General features: G+C 49.4%; 1 protein-coding gene across 5 annotated transcripts in view; it reads left to right on the plus strand.

The window, feature by feature from the left end:
- Nucleotides 1-23457, plus strand: part of CAMSAP2 (calmodulin regulated spectrin associated protein family member 2) — a 198952-nt gene that overhangs the window by 172094 nt on the left and 3401 nt on the right. For 3 of the 5 annotated variants that reach the window (XM_075617066.1, XM_075617067.1, XM_075617070.1), the window contains 2 exons: nt 14299-14371; nt 19760-19884. In XM_075617066.1, coding sequence (XP_075473181.1) covers nt 14299-14371; nt 19760-19884 — 198 coding nt within the window. The remainder of the gene's footprint in view (nt 1-14298; nt 14372-19759; nt 19885-23457) is intronic. The other 2 variants (XM_075617069.1, XM_075617071.1) reach the window with 1 other exon arrangement.

Below are 23457 nucleotides of genomic sequence, written 5' to 3' on the forward strand. Positions count from 1 at the left end.
CACCCTGAGTATAGGGCGACCCTGAGTATAGGGCGACCCTGAATATAAGGCGACCCTGAATATAAGGCGTCCCTGATAAGGCCACCCTGAATATAAGGCCACCCTGAATATAAGGCCACCCTGAATATTAGGCGACCCTGAATATAAGGCCACCCTGAATATAAGGCCACCCTGAATATTAGGCGACCCTGAATATAAGGCGACCCTGAATATAATGCGACCCTGAATATAAGGCCACCCTGAATATAAGGCGACCCTGAATATAAGGCGTCCCTGAATATAAGGCCACCCTGAATATAAGGCCACCCTGAATATAAGGCCACCCTGAATATAAGGCGTCCCTGAATATAAGGCCACCCTGAATATAAGGCCACCCTGAATATAAGGCCACCCTGAATATAAGGCGTCCCTGAATATAAGGCGTCCCTGAATATAAGGCGACCCCCTCATTTCAGTAGTAGCTGGGAAGAAAAAAAAGTGTATACATACATACACACACACACACACACACACAGACACACACAGACACACACATACATACACACAGACATACACACAGACACACACATACATACACACAGATATACACACAAACACACATAAACAGGGTGCGACAAATGCACGCCACAGGCGAGAGCATTTTGGCCGCTGTTCAGTGCTTAGCGGCGTGGGGCGGCCATCTCCATCTTCCCCCCTGTAAATTGTAATGTTTCCCCTGCATGTCCAGAAAAATGACCGCACAGCGTCATTGATGCCGTGCGGTCATTTTTTCTGGACCTGCGGGGGAAACATTACAATTTGCAGGGGAGAAGACGGAGATCGTCGCAGGTGAGTCGCTATGGTGGGGGGTGAGGGACTTACTTTTGGGGGGGCGAGTGGGTTTTTCCCTTGTTTGTTTGTCGCATATACACACACACACACACACTCACACATATACATATACACACACACACATACATACATACATACACACACACACACATATACACACACATACATACATATACATACTGTGACAGAAACCAGGGTATGGTGATAAATTCCATATTTAGGGCTCCCAGGATACTGAACAGTTTCTATCCTGTTTGGCCTGGGAGTGCAGCCTTATAATACATACACTCCATCCCACAGTTTGGCAAGCGCTGGAACTGAGGGATGAGAGATCCAGACCAGAGTTTGTCTGCTGCCTGATTTCTGTCACCTGTCATGCTAATTAGGAATCAGGTATGAAAGACTGATTTCCTGTTTGCTCTGGTCTCTTCTCCAGAGCCTGGAAGGCTGCTGAACACAGTGGGGAGAAGCCCCTTCCCCACACAGGTTCAATTGTTCTATTCATTTGGCTAACTCTGCAAAAGTACCTTGTTTTGTTGTTGGAAAGTGGAAAAGCCACTTCCACCCTGAGTTAGGGAAATCTAAGTTAAGTTATCGCTCAGGTGAGCAGTTTTTGTTTTGATGTGTTTTGTTGTATGCACTGTGGCAGTCTCAGTGCCTGGGACTGAATAAACCAGGCACAGCCTGTTTAAAGGAACAGTACGTGACGCCTCCTCATTTAACCTACCCCAAAAGACCGTGTTCTAACCGTCCCAGACAAGCAGCGGAGCCCCGGAGTAAGCCGTTTGTCACATATGGTGGAGAATGCGGGCAGAACACTAAAAGGTCTGGGGGTTAAAGAACTTTAAAGAAAAAAAAAAAAAAAGTTTTTTTTCTCTCTCTCCAAACAAGATGGAAGACGTGGTGAGTGCGCTGGTACGCAATGTCGCTGTCCAGAGAGACGCGAATGAAGCCCAGCAACAGGCGAGTGAAACCCAGCGACAGCTGTTAATAAACCAGCAAGAGACTAATGCAATCCTGCAACAGGCGAATGCAAACCAGCAAGAGACAAACCGCTTGCTGAGAGAGGAGCAACAGCGGTTCGCTCAGGGCTTACAGCAGGAACTCGAGATCCTGAGGGGGACTATCAGTAACCTTCCACTGGCAGCGGCAGCCCCAGTTCCGAAAATGACCAGGGCAAGCCACTACCTTCAGAAGATGGGACCCTCGGATGATGTGGAAGCCTATCTTCTCACGTTTGAACGCACGGCACAGAGAGAGGGATGGCCAGAAGCTGAGTGGGCTGGTCTAATCGCACCCTTCCTAAGCGGCGAACTCCAGAAGGCTTACTTTGATCTAGAGCCAGCCGAAGCTAACGTCTATGCAAAATTGAAGTTCGAGATCCTCGCCCGCCTCGGCGTAACCACGGCTGTTCGCGCCCAAAGGTTTCACGCATGGTCCTTCACGATGGATAAAGCCACCCGAAGCCAGATGTATGACCTCATCCACCTCGCCCGGAAGTGGCTACAACCCGAGATCAACTCAGCAAGCCACATCGTGGAACGGTTGGTCATGGACCAGTTCTTGAGGAAACTTCCCTCTGCCTTACGCCATTGGGTCAGTCGGAGTGACCCCCACAATGCGGATGAGCTTGTGGCCCTCGTAGAAAGGTACAATGCAGCAGGAGAGCACCCGCAACCCACAGTCGTGGAGCAACCCCACTACCCGAGGTTCCAGGACTCTTCCAGAGACGGTAAAAGGGTACCGGGGTTAAGGGGAGCTGAAGAGCGGCGACCACCTTCACGCAGCACCAGCAACAGTGGTTCGCACACTAAGGGCAATAGCCAACATGGGGAGCCGGGAAAAGGCTCTAAGTGGGACACAGACTATGTACCTAAATGTGTAAATTGTCATGAGAGGGGCCACACAGCAAAAATCTGCCCACTAAATGATGAGCCCATGCAATGCAACAGCGTGGAACCTTATTCGCTGTTGTCCCAATGTATGCGCCCTAGCCCAGAGGACCCCTTGAATAACCATCTGTGGGCATTTGTAAAGGTTAATGGTAAGAGGGTTCGGGCACTTCTGGACTCTGGGAGCATGGTCACACTAGTGTCCGAATACCTCTTGCCCATTAAGAAGAAACAGGGAAACAGTTCACAAAGAATGGCAATTTGTTGTATACATGGGGATAATCATGAATATTCCACTGTTGATGTTTTTTTTGAAACAGAGTTTTGTTCTTTAGATTTCAAGGTGGGTATTGTACCCAAACTGGCACATGATGTGTTAATAGGGACCGACTTTCCCCATTTTCTAAAAATGTGGTCCCCCGCTCAGAATAGCGCCCAGAGTTCAATAGCGGACCATAACGAAGTATTAGAAGAAATAAATCCTTTCCCGTTTTCAGAAATGGAGGTTGACGAGGGCCCAAATAAGAAGGGGGAAAAGGAGGAGTGCTGTAAAATTCCCTTCCCCATCACTACTTTGGTAGGGAATACCCCAAATCAGGATGTTGATCAGACACTTACCACCCCAGAACCGGATAAGACCCTCACTGACCTAGAGGTCAGTCCTGGGAGTTTTAAGAAGGCCCAGTGGGAGGACCCCACATTAGCGGTAGCAAGGGGAAATATACGGGACCTGAATAGTACTCTTGGCCAACCAGATAGGTCGCTTGCTTACCCCTACTTCGAGGTAGAGAACGACCTAGTATATCGGGTTGATAAAAGGAAATCAGTTACAACTAAACAATTGTTGGTACCACGGACATTCCGTAACGTAGTATTACACCTCGCACATAGTCATCCATTGGGGGGACACCTAGGGGTGGAAAAGACAAAAGAAAAGGTTCTCCGAAGCTTCTATTGGCCTGGGGTTCTGGCAGAAATTACGAATTATTGTTCCTCATGCCCAGGGTAGATGAACTTGTAGAGAGACTGGGCAAAGCCCGATATCTCACAACCCTAGACCTAACAAAAGGGTACTGGCAGGTTCCCCTCACAGAAAGGGCAAAAGAAAAGACAGCCTTCTCAACCCCAGACGGCCTCTTTCAGTATAGGGTGCTGCCTTTTGGCTTACATGGAGCTCCCGCCACATTCCAAAGAATGATGGATAAAATTTTAAAACCACATGCTCGGTATGCTGCTGCCTACCTGGATGATGTGGTAATCCATAGTGAAGATTGGCAATCCCACCTTCCAAAGGTCCAAGCTGTGCTCGACGCAGTTCGGTCTGCTGGACTAACTGCTAACCCCGCTAAATGCACCATTGGTCTGGAGGAGGCCAAGTATCTGGGGTATTCTATTGGCAGAGGTTTACTCAAACCCCAAACACTCAAAGTGGAGGCGATACAAGGTTGGCCAAGGCCAGTTACAAAAAAACAAGTAAGGACCTTTTTGGGGTTAATTGGGTACTATAGAATGTTTATTCCCAATTTTGCGACTAAGGCAACCCCACTAACCGACCTCACAAAAGCAAGAGGACCGCTTATGGTAAAGTGGTCCCCCGAAACCGAACAGGCCTTTAGAAGCCTGAAAGAAGCTCTCTGTGCCCAACCAGTGTTGGTCACACCTGACTTCTCCAAAGAGTTCGTAGTCCAAACCGACGCATCTGAGGTAGGGCTGGGGGCGGTACTCTCCCAGGAGTCTCAAGGTGAGGAGCACCCCATCCTTTATTTAAGTAGGAAACTAAATCCCCAGGAGAAGAATTACTCCATAGTAGAGAAAGAGTGTCTCGCAATAAAGTGGGCTGTAGAGACGCTCAAATACTACCTGTTGGGGAGAAAGTTCCGGTTGGTCACAGATCATGCACCCCTTACCTGGATGTGTCAAAACAGGGAAAAGAATGCTAGAGTGACCAGGTGGTTCCTAAGCCTACAACCCTTTAAATTTTCTGTGGAACACAGGTCAGGGCACAAACATGGCAATGCTGACGGGTTGTCAAGGATGCACTCCCTAATATCCATGGTCGCTCATCCCTCGAGGTCTGAGCTGGGGGGGAGGATATGTGACAGAAACCAGGGTATGGTGATAAATTCCATATATAGGGCTCCCAGGATACTGAACAGTTTCTATCCTGTTTGGCCTGGGAGTGCAGCCTTATAATACATACACTCCATCCCACAGTTTGGCAAGCGCTGGAACTGAGGGATGAGAGATCCAGACCAGAGTTTGTCTGCTGCCTGATTTCTGTCACCTGTCATGCTAATTAGGAATCAGGTATGAAAGACTGATTTCCTGTTTGCTCTGGTCTCTTCTCCAGAGCCTGGAAGGCTGCTGAACACAGTGGGGAGAAGCCCCTTCCCCACACAGGTTCAATTGTTCTATTCATTTAGCTAACTCTGCAAAAGTACCTTGTTTTGTTGTTGGAAAGTGGAAAAGCCACTTCCACCCTGAGTTAGGGAAATCTAAGTTAAGTTATCGCTCAGGTGAGCAGTTTTTGTTTTGATGTGTTTTGTTGTATGCACTGTGGCAGTCTCAGTGCCTGGGACTGAATAAACCAGGCACAGCCTGTTTAAAGGAACAGTACGTGACGCCTCCTCATTTAACCTACCCCAAAAGACCGTGTTCTAACCGTCCCAGACAAGCAGCGGAGCCCCGGAGTAAGCCGTTTGTCACAATACATACACACACACACACACACACACACACACACACACACACACACATATACATATACACACACATACATACATACATATACACACACATACTGTACATATACACACACATACATACATATACATACACATACTGTACATATACACACACATACATACATATACACACACATACTGTACATATACACACACATACTGTACATATACACACACATACATACATATACATACATATACACACACATACTGTATATATACACATACATACATATACACACACATACTGTACATATACACACACATATACACACACATACAGTACATATACACACACATACATACATATACACACACATACTGTACATATACACACACATACATACATATACACACACATACTGTACATATTGTGACAAACAGCTTACTCCGGGGCTCCGCCGCTTGTCCGGGACGGTTAGAACACGGTCTTTTAGGGTAGGTTAAAATGAGGAGGCGTCACGTACTGTTCCTTTAAACAGGCTGGGCCTGGTTTATTCAGTCCCAGGCACTGAGACTGCCACAGTGCATACAACAAAACACATCAAAACAAAAGCTGCTCACCTGAGCGATAACTTAACTTAGATATCCCTGACTCCGGGTGGAAGTGGCTTTTCCACTTTCCAACAACAAAACAAGGTACTTTTGCAGACTTAGCCAAATGAACAGAACGATTGAACCTGTGTGGGGAAGAGGCTTCTCCCCACTGTGTTCAGCAGCCTTCCAGGCTCTGGAGATGAGACAAGAGCAACCAGGAAATCAGTCTTACATACCTGATTTCTAATTAGCATGACAGGTGACAGAAATCAGGCAGCCAGACAAACTCTGGTCTGGATCTCTCATCCCTCAGTTCCAGCGCTTGCCAAACTGTGGGATGGAGTGCATGTATTATAAGGCTGCACTCCCAGGCCAGACAGGATAGAAACTGTTCAGTATCCTGGGAGCCCTATATATGGAATTTATTACCATCCCCTGGTTTCTGTCACATATCCTCCCCCCCAGCTCAGACCCCGAGGGATGAGCGACCATGGATATTAGGGAGTGCATCCTTGACAACCCGTCAGCATTGCCATGTTTGTGCCCTGACCTGTGTTCCACAGAAAATGTAAAGGGTTGTAGGCTTAGGAACCACCTGGTCACTCTAGCATTCTTCTCCCTGTTTTGACACATCCAGGTAAGGGGGGGCATGATCTGTGACCAACCGGAATTTTCTCCCCAACAGGTAGTATTTGAGCGTCTCTACAGCCCACTTTATTGCGAGACACTCTTTCTCTACTATGGAGTAATTCTTCTCCTGGGGATTTAGTTTCCTACTTAAATAAAGGATGGGGTGTTCCTCACCTTGAGACTCCTGGGAGAGTACCGCCCCCAGCCCTACCTCAGATGCGTCGGTTTGGACTACGAACTCTTTGGAGAAGTCAGGTGTGACCAACACTGGTTGGGCACAGAGAGCTTCTTTCAGGCTTCTAAAGGCCTGTTCGGTTTCGGGGGACCACTTTACCATAAGCGGTCCTCTTGCTTTTGTGAGGTCGGTTAGTGGGGTTGCCTTAGTTGCAAAATTGGGAATAAACCTTCTATAGTACCCAATTAACCCCAAAAAGGTCCTTACTTGTTTTTTTGTAACTGGCCTTGGCCAACCTTGTATCGCCTCCACTTTGAGTGTTTGGGGTTTGAGTAAACCTCTGCCAATAGAATACCCCAGATACTTGGCCTCCTCCAGACCAATGGTGCATTTAGCGGGGTTAGCAGTTAGTCCAGCAGACCGAACTGCGTCGAGCACAGCTTGGACCTTTGGAAGGTGGGATTGCCAATCTTCACTATGGATTACCACATCATCCAGGTAGGCAGCAGCATACCGAGCATGTGGTTTTAAAATTTTATCCATCATTCTTTGGAATGTGGCGGGAGCTCCATGTAAGCCAAAAGGCAGCACCCTATACTGAAAGAGGCCGTCTGGGGTTGAGAAGGCTGTCTTTTCTTTTGCCCTTTCTGTGAGGGGAACCTGCCAGTACCCTTTTGTTAGGTCTAGGGTTGTGAGATATCGGGCTTTGCCCAGTCTCTCTACAAGTTCATCTACCCTGGGCATAGGATACACTGGCGACACACTTTATTCGAGCTCGGCTAGTCCCACGAATTCGGGTATACCCGGGTGTATTGAGGTTTGTGACTGTTTTCTGCCCGAGTGCATTGAGTTATTTTCCGGCAGGGATTGAAGCATTTTATTCCCGCTGGCTGCAATACTGCACAGTACATATATATATACTGCATTACAATTCATGAATTTATGCCATCTGGTAGACACGCGAAGCATTGCAGCCTATTAAATCCTAATCATTATCATTTAACAGATCAGCCGCCCATCAGCCAGGCATGAACCCAGGCTGGGAAGGCAAATGCAACGGGGCTTGCCAGAGGTGAGGAGCGGCGCATTCCAGGTATCTGCCAGGTACATACCGGGTATTTGCTCGAATAAAGTGTGTCGGTGCAGTAAGTATCAAATTTTGACACCGCGTTTAGTTTCCGGTAGTCATTACAAAACCTTGTTGTACCATCTGGCTTTGGGACTAAGACTATAGGGCTGTTCCACCCACTTTGGGATTCCTCAATTACGCCTAGTTTTAGCATTTTTTTAACCTCTAAACTTATAGCCTCTCTTTTGGCCTCTGGGATTCGGTACGGTTTAAGGTTAACTCGGACCCCCGGTTCAGAGACTAGGTCATGTTCAATTACGCTAGTTCTACCTGGCTGTGTAGAGAAGATTTCTTTGTTTCTTCTCACTAAATTCTGAACCTCTTGTTTCTGATGAACGGACAGGGTTTCAGCTATGCTAACCTCTGGGTCAGTTTCTTGACTCTCTGACGGACCTGGGGTTACTAGGGTTGACAAGACTTCTCTATCTTTCCAGGGCTTGAGTAGGTTTATATGGTAAATTTGCTCAGGTTTCCTCCTACCTGGTTGTCTTACCTTATAATTTACTTCTCCCACTCTTTCCAAGACCTCATATGGCCCATGCCATTTAGCAAGGAATTTACTTTCCACGGTGGGAACCAGAACTAGTACCCTATCACCTGGAAAAAAAATTCTGACCCTAGCACCCTTATTATATGTATTCCTCTGTGCTTCTTGAGCTTTCTCCATGTGTTCCCTCACTATGGGTAGGACTGCAGCAATGCGGTCCTGCATCTGGGCAACATGCTCTATTACACTTCTGTAAGGGGTAACCTCGTGTTCCCAAGTCTCTTTGGCTATATCCAGTAAGCCCCTTGGGTGTCGGCCATACAATAGTTCAAACGGGGAGAAGCCTGTGGATGATTGGGGAACTTCCCTAATGGCAAATAACAGGTACGGTAACAAACAATCCCAGTTTTTCCCATCTTTATCGACCGCCCGGCGTAACATGCTCTTTAAGATTTTATTGAACCTTTCCACTAAACCATCTGTTTGTGGATGATAGACTGAGGTTCTGAGATGCTTGATTTTTAGGAGTTTACATAACTCTTTTGTTACTTGGGACATAAATGGTGTTCCCTGGTCAGATAGAATCTCTTTAGGAATTCCAACCCGGGAAAACAGAACTACCAACTCTTTTGCTATGTTTTTGGCAGAGGTGCTACGTAGGGGAACTGCCTCCGGATATCGGGTAGCATAATCTAATATTACCAATATATGCTGATGTCCCCTAGCAGACTTTATTAGGGGTCCTACTAGATCCATAGCAATCCGGTCAAATGGTACCTCTATTATGGGAAGGGGTACCAATGGGCTGCGGTACGCCTTGAACGGGGCGGTGATCTGACATGCTGGGCATGAGGAACAATAATTCGTAATTTCTGCCAGAACCCCAGGCCAATAGAAGCTTCGGAGAACCTTTTCCTTTGTCTTTTCCACCCCTAGGTGTCCCCCCAATGGATGACTATGTGCGAGGTGTAATACTACGTTACGGAATGTCCGTGGTACCAACAATTGTTTAGTTGTAACTGATTTCCTTTTATCAACCCGATATACTAGGTCGTTCTCTACCTCGAAGTAGGGGTAAGCAAGTGACCTATCTGTTTGGCCAGGAGTACTATTCAGGTCCCGTATATTTCCCCTTGCTACCGCTAACGTGGGGTCCTCCCACTGGGCCTTCTTAAAACTCCCAGGACTGACCTCTAGGTCAGCGAGGGTCTTATCCGGTTCTGGGGTGGTAAGTGTCTGATCAACATCTTGATTTGGGGTATTCCCTACCAAAGTAGTGATGGGGAAGGGAATTTTACAGCACTCCTCCTTTTCCCCCTTCTTATTTGGGCCCTCGTCAACCTCCATTTATGAAAACGGGAAAGGATTTATTTCTTCTAATACTTCGTTATGGTCCGCTATTGAACTCTGGGCGCTATTCTGAGCGGGGGACCACATTTTTAGAAAATGGGGAAAGTCGGTCCCTATTAACACATCATGTGCCAGTTTGGGTACAATACCCACCTTGAAATCTAAAGAACCAAACTCTGTTTCAAAAAAAACATCAACAGTGGAATATTCATGATTATCCCCATGTATACAACAAATTGCCATTCTTTGTGAACTGTTTGCCTGTTTCTTCTTAATGGGCAAGAGGTATTCGGACACTAGTGTGACCATGCTCCCAGAGTCCAGAAGTGCCCGAACCCTCTTACCATTAACCTTTACAAATGCCCACAGATGGTTATTCAAGGGGTCCTCTGGGCTAGGGCGCATACATTGGGACAACAGCGAATAAGGTTCCACGCTGTTGCATTGCATGGGCTCATCATTTAGTGGGCAGATTTTTGCTGTGTGGCCCCTCTCATGACAATTTACACATTTAGGTACATAGTCTGTGTCCCACTTAGAGCCTTTTCCCGGCTCCCCATGTTGGCTATTGCCCTTAGTGTGCGAACCACTGTTGCTGGTGCTGCGTGAAGGTGGTCGCCGCTCCTCAGCTCCCTTTAACCCCGGTACCCTTTTACCGTCTCTGGAAGAGTCCTGGAACCTCGGGTAGTGGGGTTGCTCCACGACTGTGGGTTGCGGGTGCTCTTCTGCTGCATTGTACCTTTCTACGAGGGCCACAAGCTCATCCGCAATGTGGGGGTCACTCCGACTGACCCAACGGCGTAAGGCAGAGGGAAGTTTCCTCAAGAACTGGTCCATGACCAACCGTTCCACGATGTGGCTTGCTGAGTTGATCTCGGGTTGTAGCCACTTCCGGGCGAGGTGGATGAGGTCATACATCTGGCTTCGGGTGGCTTTATCCATCGTGAAGGACCATGCGTGGAACCCTTGGGCACGAACAGCCGTGGTTACGCCGAGGCGGGCGAGGATCTCGAACTTCAATTTTGCATAGACGTTAGCTTCGGCTGGCTCTAGATCAAAGTAAGCCTTCTGGGGTTCGCCGCTTAGGAAGGGTGCGATTAGACCAGCCCACTCAGCTTCTGGCCATCCCTCTCTCTGTGCCGTGCGTTCAAACGTGAGAAGATAGGCTTCCACATCATCCGAGGGTCCCATCTTCTGAAGGTAGTGGCTTGCCCTGGTCATTTTCGGAACTGGGGCTGCCGCTGCCAGTGGAAGGTTACTGATAGTCTCCCTCAGGAACTCGAGTTCCTGCTGTAAGCCCTGAGCGAACCGCTGTTGCTCCTCTCTCAGCAAGCGGTTTGTCTCTTGCTGGTTTGTATTAGTCTCTTGCTGGGCTATTAACAGCTGTCGCTGGCTTTCACTCGCCTGTTGCTGAGCTTCATTCGCGTCTTTCTGGACAGCGACATTGCGTACCAGCGCACTCACCACGTCTTCCATCTTGTTTGGAGAGAGAGAAAAAAAAACCTTTTTTTTTTTTTTTTCTTTAAAGTTCTTTAACCCGCAGACCTTTTAGTGTTCTGCCCGCATTCTCCACCATATGTGACAAACAGCTTACTCCGGGGCTCCGCCGCTTGTCCGGGACGGTTAGAACACGGTCTTTTAGGGTAGGTTAAAATGAGGAGGCGTCACGTACTGTTCCTTTAAACAGGCTGGGCCTGGTTTATTCAGTCCCAGGCACTGAGACTGCCACAGTGCATACAACAAAACACATCAAAACAAAAGCTGCTCATCTGAGCGATAACTTAACTTAGATTTCCCTAACTCAGGGTGGAAGTGGCTTTTCCACTTTCCAACAACAAAACAAGGTACTTTTGCAGACTTAGCCAAATGAACAGAACGATTGAACCTGTGTGGGGAAGAGGCTTCTCCCCACTGTGTTCAGCAGCCTTCCAGGCTCTGGAGAAGAGACAAGAGCAACCAGGAAATCAGTCTTACATACCTGATTTCTAATTAGCATGACAGGTGACAGAAATCAGGCAGCCAGACAAACTCTGGTCTGGATCTCTCATCCCTCAGTTCCAGCGCTTGCCAAACTGTGGGATGGAGTGCATGTATTATAAGGCTGCACTCCCAGGCCAGACAGGATAGAAACTGTTCAGTATCCTGGGAGCCCTATATATGGAATTTATTACCATCCCCTGGTTTCTGTCACAATATACACACACATACATACATATACATACATATACACACACATACTGTACATATACACACACATACATACATATACACACACATACTGTACATATACACACACACATATACACACACATACTGTACATATACACATACATACATATACACACACATACTGTACATATACACACACATACATACATATACACACATACTGTACATATACACACACACATATACACACACATACTGTACATATACACATACATACATATACACACATACTGTACATATACACACACATACTGTACATATACACACACATAAGGCGAGTAATGTATGTACTTTTCAACTTAACTTTATTGGGGAAAAAAAGCCTTATGATTGGGCAAAACCGGTATTTAAAATGCACTCACACAGTGTACTAGCAATAAATGCATGCGTAGTACACACTGGAGCCGCCTCCTGTCCTCCGTGTCCCCTCCGTGGCTCCTGATCGCAGCTCAGATGTTGTCCTGCTCACCGTTCCTCCTCACGGTGACCCAGGGGTTGTCCTGCTGTGGTGGGCGAGCGTTGCGGAGCGTGATGTCAGATGGGCGTCGCCGGTTACCAGGAGTTTCGTCTTCTCTCCTATGCGTTTCACTAGGCCCGGCAGGGAAATAAGATATCTCACAGGGAAACGCCCATCCTGATAAAATACCCTCTACTGCTACCCCATCGGTCAACCAAGGACCCATGAAAAAACAAAACCAATGATGGAGTTGCGAAACGCACAGGGGAACATACTCCACGGAGGGAAGACATGGGACAGAAGCCGGCTCCAGTGTTTACTATACGTGCATTTATTGCTAGTGTGTTAGTGCATTTCAATTATTTGACTCTATCTATGAGATGACTTTGATATACTTCACCATTGGAGGCATTTCTCTGCGTTTCTTCTGGTCTCTTTCCAACTTCTTCAGTTTAGGGGTTAATGATTGTCACGGGAGACCAGGAATTTTTAACACCAAAACCTTCTGGGTTCACTATCACTAAGCACAGGACAAAGTAATTTAACAACCGGAATTTATTCTGAGTAAACCAGCAAACACACAAATACAATATAACAAACACTTACCACACTGGGGACCTGGGTGGAAGTCTAGTCTCACTAGGTGCTGCGACCTGCTTCAAATGGGATTACCCTTTCTGCTTCTCTGCTTCAGGATATCAGAGTGCTGAACACACAGCAGCCATTCTGACATGTATCTCCAGCTAGTTACAGTCAAACTCCACACTCCTTCCCAGAATGTCTCTCAATTGGACTAGTGCTCTGATCAGCAGTGTTCCTTATATATCCCTTGGTGGCTATCCTTTAACATGAGCAAGGGCAGCCAGCCAAGAGAAACAGTGCCTGGGGCTCAGACTTGGTAACTGATTCTATTAACTAGTCCCCTACCTTTGTTCTGATCATATATTTTCTATAGAACAGCTCAGCTAAATGGATTACAGAAGCTCCCTCCATAGAAATGATAGGAACAGGCACATCACATCATTTACATTTGCAGGACTGACATGTTAATTTCATCACCACACATTACCAAGTATCTAAGTTGGGGGGAATTTCTAATACAGGAATAAATACAGACATAAGATATGTATGTAAATGACAGGACTTAGAATTACACATAGCTAGCCCACATTCCCTGTACTTCCCCAGACATTACATACATTGGACTGAAATATACATTACTTAGCCAGCCAAGTTATACGGTTTTAGGAGTTACTAGCTGGGATTTCTCTTTATTAGGTCAGCCAGCTACCCCTACCGTCACAACAATTACCCCCATGATAGCAGCAAGAGCCTGGTTCAGATACAGCAGGGGTGGGTAACTCCAGTCCTCAAGGGCCACCAACAGGACAGGTTTTCAGGATTACCCTGCTTCAGTACAGTTGACTCAATCCGTGCCTGCTTCATCACAGTTGGCTCAATCAGTGCCAGCTTCAACACAGGTTGCTCAATCAGTGGCTTAGTCTTTGACATCGATCGCAGGGATATACTGGAAACCTGACCTGTTGGTGGCCCTTGATGACAGGAGTTACTCGCCCCTGCTCTACAATGACACTTTTCCTACTGTCGCCTCTACCCTCGTCGCTGTTTTATTGCTGGTTTGGCATATAGCATTGCTGAGACTATCCATATCAATCTGTCATATTGCCGCTGGTATTAATTGTGATTAGCGCTACGAGCCACATTATAACCACGCCATCTCAGCATTTCCGTGGCCTCACGGCGTGGTGTTTTCTTTCTAGTTAAACAAAGCAAGCTGTTTACAGGTCACGCGTTAATCGTGTTTTTTTTTATATAGTGTCCAGCCTCTCTCTGGCCTCACTTAACATGGGCGACAGTGACAGCGTGCATTCTGGGAAAAGGACGCCAAGGTAAATGCCTAAGAAAGGCAGAGAGGCCTATGGGAAATGGGCGGAGCTATGGGCCGCGTTCTTGTGATGAAGTTGAATTTAGAGTTGTGAATAAGAAATGTTTGTGCCACTTTTCCTTTGAGATAGAAGTGCAACCAGAACGAGACAGTTAATTGTAAGTTCTTCAGACGAAACATTGTTTTATTCTGCTTTGGAAATTATAATGAAATATATGTGGGGGAGAGGGGGGATGTGAGAGAGAAAGGAGGGAGAGGGGATATGAGAGAAAGGAGGGAGAGGGGGTGTGAGAGGGAGAGGGGGGATGTGAGAGAGAAAGGAGGGAGAGGGGATGTGAGAGAGAAAGGGAGAGGGGATGTGAGAGAGAAAGGAGGGAGAGGGGGGTTGAGAGAAAGGAGGGAGAGGGGTGTGAGAAAGGAGGGAGAGTGGAGTGTGAGAGAGAAAGATGTGAGAGAGAAAGGAGGGAGGGGGATGTGAGAGAAAGAAGGGAGAGGGGGATGTGAGAGAAAGGGAGAGTGGTTTGAGTGAGCAAGGAGGAAGAGGGGTTTGAGAGAGCAAGGCGGGAGAAGGGGATGTGAGAGAAAGGAGGGAGAGGTGTGAGAGAAAGGAGGGAGAGGGGTGTGAGAGAAAAAGGAGTGGGAGGGGGGTGTGAGTAAAAGGAGGGGGAGGGGGATGAGAAAAAGGGGGGAGGGAGGATGTGAGACAGAACGGAGGGAGAGGAGGGTGTGAGAGAAAGGATGGAGGGGGATGTGAGAGAGAATAGAGGGCGAGAGCGGTGGTGAGACAGAAAGAAGGGAGAAATGTGAGAATGTGAGACCGAGAGAGGAGTGGGAGGGGGTGTGAGAAGGGAGGGGGGTTGGGAGAGGAGGATGTGAGAGAGAAAGAAGGGAGAGGGGGCATGAGAGAGAAAGGAGGGAGAGGGGGTGTGAGAAAAAGGAGGGAGATGGGATGTGGGAGAGAATGGAGGGTGAGGGGGATGTGAGAGAGAAATGAGGGATAGGGGATGTGAGAGAGAAAGGAGGGATAGGGGATGTGAGAGAGAAAGGAGGGATAGGGGATGTGAGAGAGAAAGGAGGGTTAGGGGATGTGAGAGAAAGGAGGGAGAGGGGGAAGTGGAGAGAAAGGAGGGAGAGGTGGGTGTGAGAGAAAGGAGGGAGAGGGATATGAGAGGAAAAGGAGGGAGAGGGGGTGGGAGAGATTGGAGGTGGAGGTGGTGAGAGAAAGGGAGAGGGGATGTGAGAGAAAGGAGAGAGAGGGTGGTGTGAGAGAAAGGAGGGAGAGGGGTGTGAGAGAAAGGAGTAAGGGTTTTTTTGAGAGAATGGAGGGAGAGATGTGAGGGAAAGGAGGGGGATGAGAGAAAGGAGGGAGAGGGGGAATGTGAGACAGAAAGGAGGGAGAGGGGGGTGTGAGATAAAGGAGGGAGAGGGGGAATGTGAGACAGAAAGGAGGGAGAGGGGGAATGTGAGACAGAAAGGAGGGAGAGGGGGGTGTGAGAGAAAGGGAGAGGATTTGAGAGAGCAAGGAGGGAGAGGGGTGTGAGAGAAAGGAGGGAGAGGGGTGTGAGAGTGAAAGGAGGGAGAGGTGGAGGTGGTGAATTGGAGGTGGAGGTGGTGAGAGAAAGGGAGAGGGGATGTGAGAGAAAGGAGGGAGAGGGTGGTGTGAGAGAAATGAGGGAGAGGGGTGTGAGAGAAAGGAGTAAGGTTTTTTTTGAGAGAATGGAGGGAGAGATGTGAGGGAAAGGAGGGGGATGAGAGAAAGGAGGGAGAGGGGGAATGTGAGACAGAAAGGAGGGAGAGGGGGGTGTGAGATAAAGGAGGGAGAGGGGGAATGTGAGACAGAAAGGAGGGAGAGGGGGAATGTGAGACAGAAAGGAGGGAGAGGGGGGTGTGAGAGAAAGGGAGAGGATTTGAGAGAGCAAGGAGGGAGAGGGGTGTGAGAGAAAGGAGGGAGAGGGGTGTGAGAGTGAAAGGAGGGAGAGGGGTGCAAGAGAGAAAGGAGGGGGATGTGGGAGAAAAAATGAGGGAGAGGAGGATGTGAGAGAAAGGAGGGAGAGGGGGATGTGAGTGAGAAAGGAGGGTGAGGGGGATGTGAGAGAAAGGAGGGGGAGGGGTGTGAGAGAAAGGAGGGGGAGGGGTGTGAGAGAAAGGAGGAAGAGGGGTGAGAGAGTGAAAGGAGGGAGTGGGGGTTGTGAGAGAAAGGAGGGAGAGGGGTTGTGAGAGAAAGGAGGGAGAGGGTGGTGTGAGAGAAAGGAGGGAGAGGGGTGTGAGAGAAAGGAGTAAGGGTTTTTTTGAGAGAATGGAGGGAGATGGGAGTGTGAGAGAGGAAAGAGGGAGAGGGGGATGTGAGAGAGAAAGGAGGGAGAGGGGGGGTGTCAGAGAAAGGAGGGAGAGGGGGATGAGAGAAAGGAGGGAGGGGGGGATGTGAGGGAAAGGAGGGGGATGAGAGAAAGGAGGGAGAGGGGGAATGTGAGACAGAAAGGAGGGATAGGGGGTGTGAGATAAAGGAGGGAGAGGGGGAATGTGAGACAGAAAGGAGGGAGAGGGGGAATGTGAGACAGAAAGGAGGGAGAGGGGGGTGTGAGAGAAAGGGAGAGGATTTGAGAGAGCAAGGAGGGAGAGGGGTGTGAGAGAAAGGAGGGAGAGGGGTGTGAGAGTGAAAGGAGGGAGAGGGGTGCAAGAGAGAAAGGAGGGGGATGTGGAAGAAAAAAGGAGGGAGAGGAGGATGTGAGAGAAAGGAGGGAGAGGGGGATGTGAGTGAGAAAGGAGGGTGAGGGGGGTGTGAGAGAAAGGAGGGGGAGGGGTGTGAGAGAAAGGAGGGGGAGGGGTGTGAGAGAAAGGAGGAAGAGGGGTGAGAGAGTGAAAGGAGGGAGTGGGGGTTGTGAGAGAAAGGAGGGAGAGGGGTGTGAGTGAAAGGAGGGGGAAGGGGGATGAGAGAAAAAGGAGGGGGAGGGGGATGAGAGAAAGGGGGAGGGAGGATGTGAGACAGAACGGAGGGAGAGGAGGGTGTGAGAGAAAGGAGGGGGGGGGATGTGAGAGAGAAAGAAGGGAGAAATGTGAGAATGTGAGACCGAGAGAGGAGTGGGAGGGGGTGTGAGAAGGGAGTGGGGTTGGGAGAGGGGGATGTGAGAGATAAAGGAGGGAGAGGGGGCATGAGAGAGAAAGGAGGGAGAGGGGGGTGAGAAAAAGGAGGGAGATGGGATGTGGGAGAGAATGGAGGGTGAGGGGGATGAGAGAGAGAAAGGAGGGAGAGGGGATGTGAGAGAGAAAGGAGGGATAGGGGATGTGAGAGAGAAAGGAGGGATAGGGGATGTGAGAGAGAAAGGAGGGAGAGGGGGATGTGGAGAGAAAGGAGGGAGAGGTGGGTGTGAGAGAGGAGGGAGAGGGGTATGTGAGAGGAAAAGGAGGGAGAGGGGGTGGGAGAGATTGGAGGGGGAGGTGGTAAGAGAAAGGGAGAGTGGATGTGAGAGAAAGGAGGGAGAGGGTGGTGTGAGAGAAAGGAGGGAGAGGGGGGTGTGAGAGAAAGGAGTGAGGGGGGTTTTGAGAGAAAGGGAGAGGGGTATGAGAGGAGGGAGAGGGGAGTGAGAGAGGAAGGAGGGAGAGGGGGATGTGAGAGAGAAAGGAGGGAGGGGGGGGGTGAGAAAGGAGGGAGAGGGGGATGAGAGAAAGGAGGGAGAGGGGGATGTGAGAGAAAGGAGGGGGATGAGAGAAAGGAGGGAGAGGGGGAATGTGAGACAGAGAGGAGGGAGAGGGGGGTGTGAGATAAAGGATGGAGAGGGGGAATGTGAGACAGAAAGGAGGGAGAGGGGGATGTGAGAGAAAGGGAGAGGGTTTGAGAGAGCAAGGAGGGAGAGGGGTGTGAGAGAAAGGAGGGAGAGGGGTGTGAGAGATAGGAGGGAGAGGGGTGCAAGAGAGAAAGGAGGGGGATGTGGGAGAAAAAAGGAGGGAGAGGGGGATGTGAGAGAAAGGAGGGGGAGGGGGATGTGAGAGAGAAAGGAGGGTGAGGGGGATGTGAGAGAAAGGGAGAGGGGGATGTGAGAGAAAGTAGGAAGAGGGGTGAGAGAGTGAAAGGAGGGAGTGGGGGTTGTGAGAGAAATGAGGGAGAGGGGTGTGAGTGAAAGGAGGGGGAAGGGGGATGAGAGAAAGGAGGGGGAGGGAGGGTGTGAGACAGAAAGGAGGGAGAGGGGGGAATGTGAGAGAAAGCAGGGAGGGGGGAATGTAAGAGAAAGGAGTGAGAGGGATGTGAGAGAGAAAGGAGGGAGGGGGATGTGAGAGAGAAAGGAGGGAGAGGGGGATGTGAGAGAGAAAGGAGGGAGGGGGATGTGAGAGAGAAAGGATGGAGGGGGATGTGAGAGAGAAAGGAGGGCGAGGGGGGGTGAGAGAGAAAGGAGGGAGAAGGGGGTGAGAGAGAAAGGAGGGAGAGGGTGTGAGATAGGAGGGAGAGGGAGGTGTGAGAGATAGGAGGGAGAAGGGGGTGTGAGAGATAGGAGGGAGAGGGGGGGTGAGAGATAGGAGGGAAACGGGGATGTGAGAGATAGGAGGGAGAAGGGAAATGTGAGACCGAGAAAGGCGTGGGAGGGGGTGTGTAAAGGGGGGGGTGGGAGAGGGGGATGTGAGAGAAAGGGGTGAGAGAAAGGAGGGAGATGGGGGAGAGAGAAAGGAGGGAGAGGGGGTGTGAGAAAAAGGAGGGAGATGGGGGTGTGAGAGAGAATGGAGGGTGAGGGGGATGAGAGAGACTGGAGGGTGAGGGGGATGAGAGAGAGAATGGAGGGTGAGGGGGGCGAGAGAGAATGGAGGGTGAGGGTGTGAGAGAGAAAGGAGGGAGAGGGGATGTGAGAGAAAGGAGGGAGAGGGGGATGTGAGAGAAAGGAGGGAGATGGGGATGTAGGAGGGAGTGGGGGTGTGAGAGGTAGAGGGGGATGTGGGAGGGAGGGGGGAATGTGTAAGAGAAAGGAGGGAGAGGGGGAAGTGAGAGATAGGAGGGAGAGGAGTGTGAGAGAGAAAGGAGGGAGAGTGGTGTGAGCAAAAAGAGGGAGAGGGGTGTGAGAGAAAGGAGGGAGAGGGGATGAGATAAAGGAGGGAGAGGGGGATGTGAGAGAGAAAGGAGGGAGAGGGGATGTGAGAGAAAGGAGGGCGAGGGGATGTGAGAGAGAACGGAGGGAGAGGGCGGGTGAGAGAAAGGAGGGAGAGGGGATGTGAGAGAAAGGAGGGAGAGGGGGGTTGTGAGAGAGAGGGGGGATGTGAGAGATAGGAGGGAGAGGGGGATGTGAGAGATAGGAGGGAGAGGGGGATGTGAGAGATAGGAGGGAGAGACAGTAATACATGGTTAGAAATCCCAGACAGTGGAGGTTTTTGCCCCGGTCGCTTCCCAGTTGTGAGACATTATATTGTTTAGTCCTTTCAGGTCGGAGTCGGTGGAAGGATTTCTCTCTCCCGGTCCCTGCGGGAGTCGGAACGGGGAGAAAGATTGGGAGAACGCGTCCACTACGTCATCCGTGGCGTCCGCAACGGAGTATACAGGTGAGTGAGGGAGGGGGGAGTATCTATACACTGATAATGAACACGCTGCACTGTATAATGATGCTGAGTATTTATACACTGATAATGAACACACTGTGCTGTATAATGATGCCGAGTATCTATTGTGGCAGGACGGCCTTGTGGCAGGGTCAGTAAGACGCTAAACGCTGTGTAAAGCTTTAACTGTAGTGGTTTATTAGACACAAACAAATAATACTAACAGGTACCTTAGAATCATTGCTTTAAATCATAATAAAACATAGGAAATAAACACCTATTCCCTTTTGGGAAAGCTAACTACACCATAGCTTTCGCCCTCACTAACTGCATAGCCAGCTAAGCTGGTTCCCAAGACAAAACACGCCCTGGCATATGGAACAAGGTAACAGAGTCTCTGCATATAACAATAAAGTGTTTTTGCTTATCTGTCAGTCCTTTGGAGCACACGTCACTGCTTCAGCTCGGCCTTGTGTCCTTTCTTCCTAGGTGAACTCAACCCAACCTTGTGCCCAGAGAACTCCTTTGTACCAGCTTCCGCAGCTGGGGAGCACTTCTATCTCCCCCCCTTCTCTGGGGAAAACAGTCTCTCACTCTGTGCCTTTCAGCATGTGTCTCTCTGGCAGCTTCCTGTGTCTTTTAAAGCACATCCTCATTCAGACAGGCTGATTAACTCCACTAGTTAGCAGCTGCTGCTGGCTTCTGCATGAGGAATTAACACTCTGTGGACTGGAAAGCACACTTAGTTCACTGTTCCAGTCTACTGAGTCAGTGACTCTTTCACATATCCCTCTCCCCAGCGAAACATTGTCCTGTGAGCGGTCTGTGCACTATTCCCGTGCACCAGCCTCTTTGTCAGACATGTCTGACATCCACCTCTTCTTTTTCCTTGCCTTCCAGTTGAAGAGTCTCTCCTTCGGGGCAAGAACTAGGCCTTCTGGGCCTGTAGACTGGTCCTTCGCTATCTCCTTATCTTGTGTCGGCTGGAGTCTAGGGTTGAAGCTCCGCCTTTGTTGTCCCCTTTTTTAAAGGTTCCTGAGCATCCTGCCATCTGCCAGCTCTCTCCGCCAGGACTCTATGCCGCCCTGTGACCCTGATCTGCATATCCTGAAGATGCATTTCTGTCCTCTTCCGCTTGTGCTCAGAGTCTTCCTTACCCTATAGGAGAGCCTTGACCTCGGTCAGCTCATTGCGTACACTCGCTAGTGACTGTTTGGCCTTCTCTTGTGAAGACAGAAACTATGCGTCCGCGGTGATGGCCTTTGGACCTCATGGCACCTCTTTCACAGTCGCCAGACTTGTTTTCAACTCTTACAGAGTTCTCCCAACTCCAAGTACACTCCGTGGCAATTTTCTTTCACAGTCGACGGACTTGTCCTCAACTCTTGCAGAGTTCTCCTCAACTCCAAATATACACCATGGTACCGCTTTTCCACAGTCGACAGACTTGAAGATTTGGGCATTTCTTTCTTGGCCCATTAACTTACTCTGACGGGACTACCACTGGACGCTACGTCAGACCCCGTTGACATGGTTGTACGGCTGGAGTTTTATGGTGCCACTCCACCGTAATTTGGCCCTTTTATTCCGTGTTTTAGTGTAAAGCAGTCTGGGGGTACTGCAATGGCATTGCAGACATGCTTATCGCCACGCTTGCTTAGGATGACAGGATCTGTGTCCGGACTGTATGGCGCCAGTCGCAGAGCGTTTACTCACATGGCTTTCTCCCGCCTTCCTTCCTAGGATAAACATCCCGCTGCATTTCTCGAAATGTCAGAATATCTTTTCCTCTTTGTAGCAGGTTTAGTTCACCAGCACGAGTCCTCTGTTTCTTACGTGCCTCCTGCAATTCTCCTGCCATCTTTTCCATGGTCTCCCTCTGTGACCCCAGTGTCTCTTTGAATTTTTTTATCTCATTATCTTTGGCCTCCAATGCTTGTCTTTTCCCGTTCCCCGTTATACAGAGTCCCCTGGCTCCTAAACTCCTCTTCCAGTGCTGCTTTGGTGGGGCTTAGTGTGGCCGTCAGCTCGTCAGGTTGCTCTGCGGGGACACGCTGGGCACTCAGATGGTCCTGCTGCATTTGCTCTGCTAGAGTGCGCGGCTCCAGGGAGTCATCTTCTTTTTGCAGTACTTTTTCTGTCTCAGAGTTGTCTTTGGTCTTCTTACAGTCTCTAAACGAATCATGATCTCTCCTCCAGCATCCTTTAATTCCCAGAACTCTGTGCTGCGAGCGTGGACCTCATGGCGTGAGAGTTCCAGCTCTGTGCTGGGGATGTCTATCTCTTTCTGGGAGACATTGAGCTCTTTATGCAGACTTATTGCTGCACTCTCCGGAGCTTCCTGCACCCCAGAATTCTCCTGTGTAAATTCTCTCTTTATCCTACCATGTTCTGCTTTGAGCGCGTGAACCTCTTGCTGAGAAACTTTACATTTTGTGATGAAGTTTTGAACGTCTTTCTGTACAACTCGGCATACAGTTTCCAGTCACTACTTGTTTTCTCTGATTCGCTCGGCGTTCTGTATATGTAGCGGTATCTTTTGTCGACTCAGGGCCAGTCAAATGTGCAGCTTCTTCCTCCCAGCTTTGGTTCTCCGTTTTTACTGTCTCTATATCGCTCAGGGCCTTCTCATAGGTCTTCTTTAATGTACTAACTCTGTGTTTAGACGTTGGCGATCCTGGCGAGAGTGCTCCAACTCTATTTTGAGAGCGTGAACCCCTTTTTGTGAGACGTCCAATTCTCTATGGTAATTGTGAACCTCTTGCGGAGTCTCCTCATTGTTCTGTTTCATGTTGGCAGTCATTTGATCAGACCTGCTCTGCTTTTCAGCCATGGCGGCCCCCGCAGTGTTTGCCCTCCCCAGACTATTCTTCACCTCCTCCAACTCACCCCGTAAGAGACGCTCTGTATCCTGCAAAGCAGCATGCTCACGTAAGGCTGGGCGTATACTCCTCTGTAACTCTGCGTTAACCCTCTGTAACTCTGCGTTAGCCTCCTGTATCTTGGTGTTAGCTTTTCGCTCCTTACCCAAGCGTTCCTGCAGGACTTTATAATCATGGTAGGTAGTTTGGAGTGCAGAATTTAAGGCATCTTGATTCTGGATCAAGGATTTAGCTTCCCTTCGCTCCTCCTTTCCCTTTGCCGCTGTACCTGTGACGATTCCGCCCGTCATTCCGGTCTCTAGCTCATCTCGGTGTCTTTCCGACGCACGTTGTCCTGCCATCGCAGGCTCCATTGGTTCAGTCACTTCCTCCTGCTCACACCCCATTGCTTGCTTTCGTTGCTGTGGGGTACAGTATTCCTCATGCTGCTCCTGTTGCCACTGTTTATATTTGAGGAAGTTGGGTACACGATTCTTCCATGTGGCCTGGCTCCTGACAGGCCCAGCATACTGAATCCTTTAGAAAGTCACCTGGTTTCCTTTTAGCCGGCATGACTCCAAGGTTATGGGGTCCTGAGCTCTGGACTCTGGTCACTTCTGCAGCTTTCATCTGCGGGTACGGCTCTCTTCCTGGGGCCACGTAAGAGTCTTCATCCTCATCATCGTATGGCCTGAAGGGACCCTGTTTTGTATGG

This window comes from Ascaphus truei, chromosome 10 (assembly GCF_040206685.1).
Source record: "Ascaphus truei isolate aAscTru1 chromosome 10, aAscTru1.hap1, whole genome shotgun sequence".
Taxonomy (NCBI): Eukaryota; Metazoa; Chordata; class Amphibia; order Anura; family Ascaphidae; genus Ascaphus; species Ascaphus truei.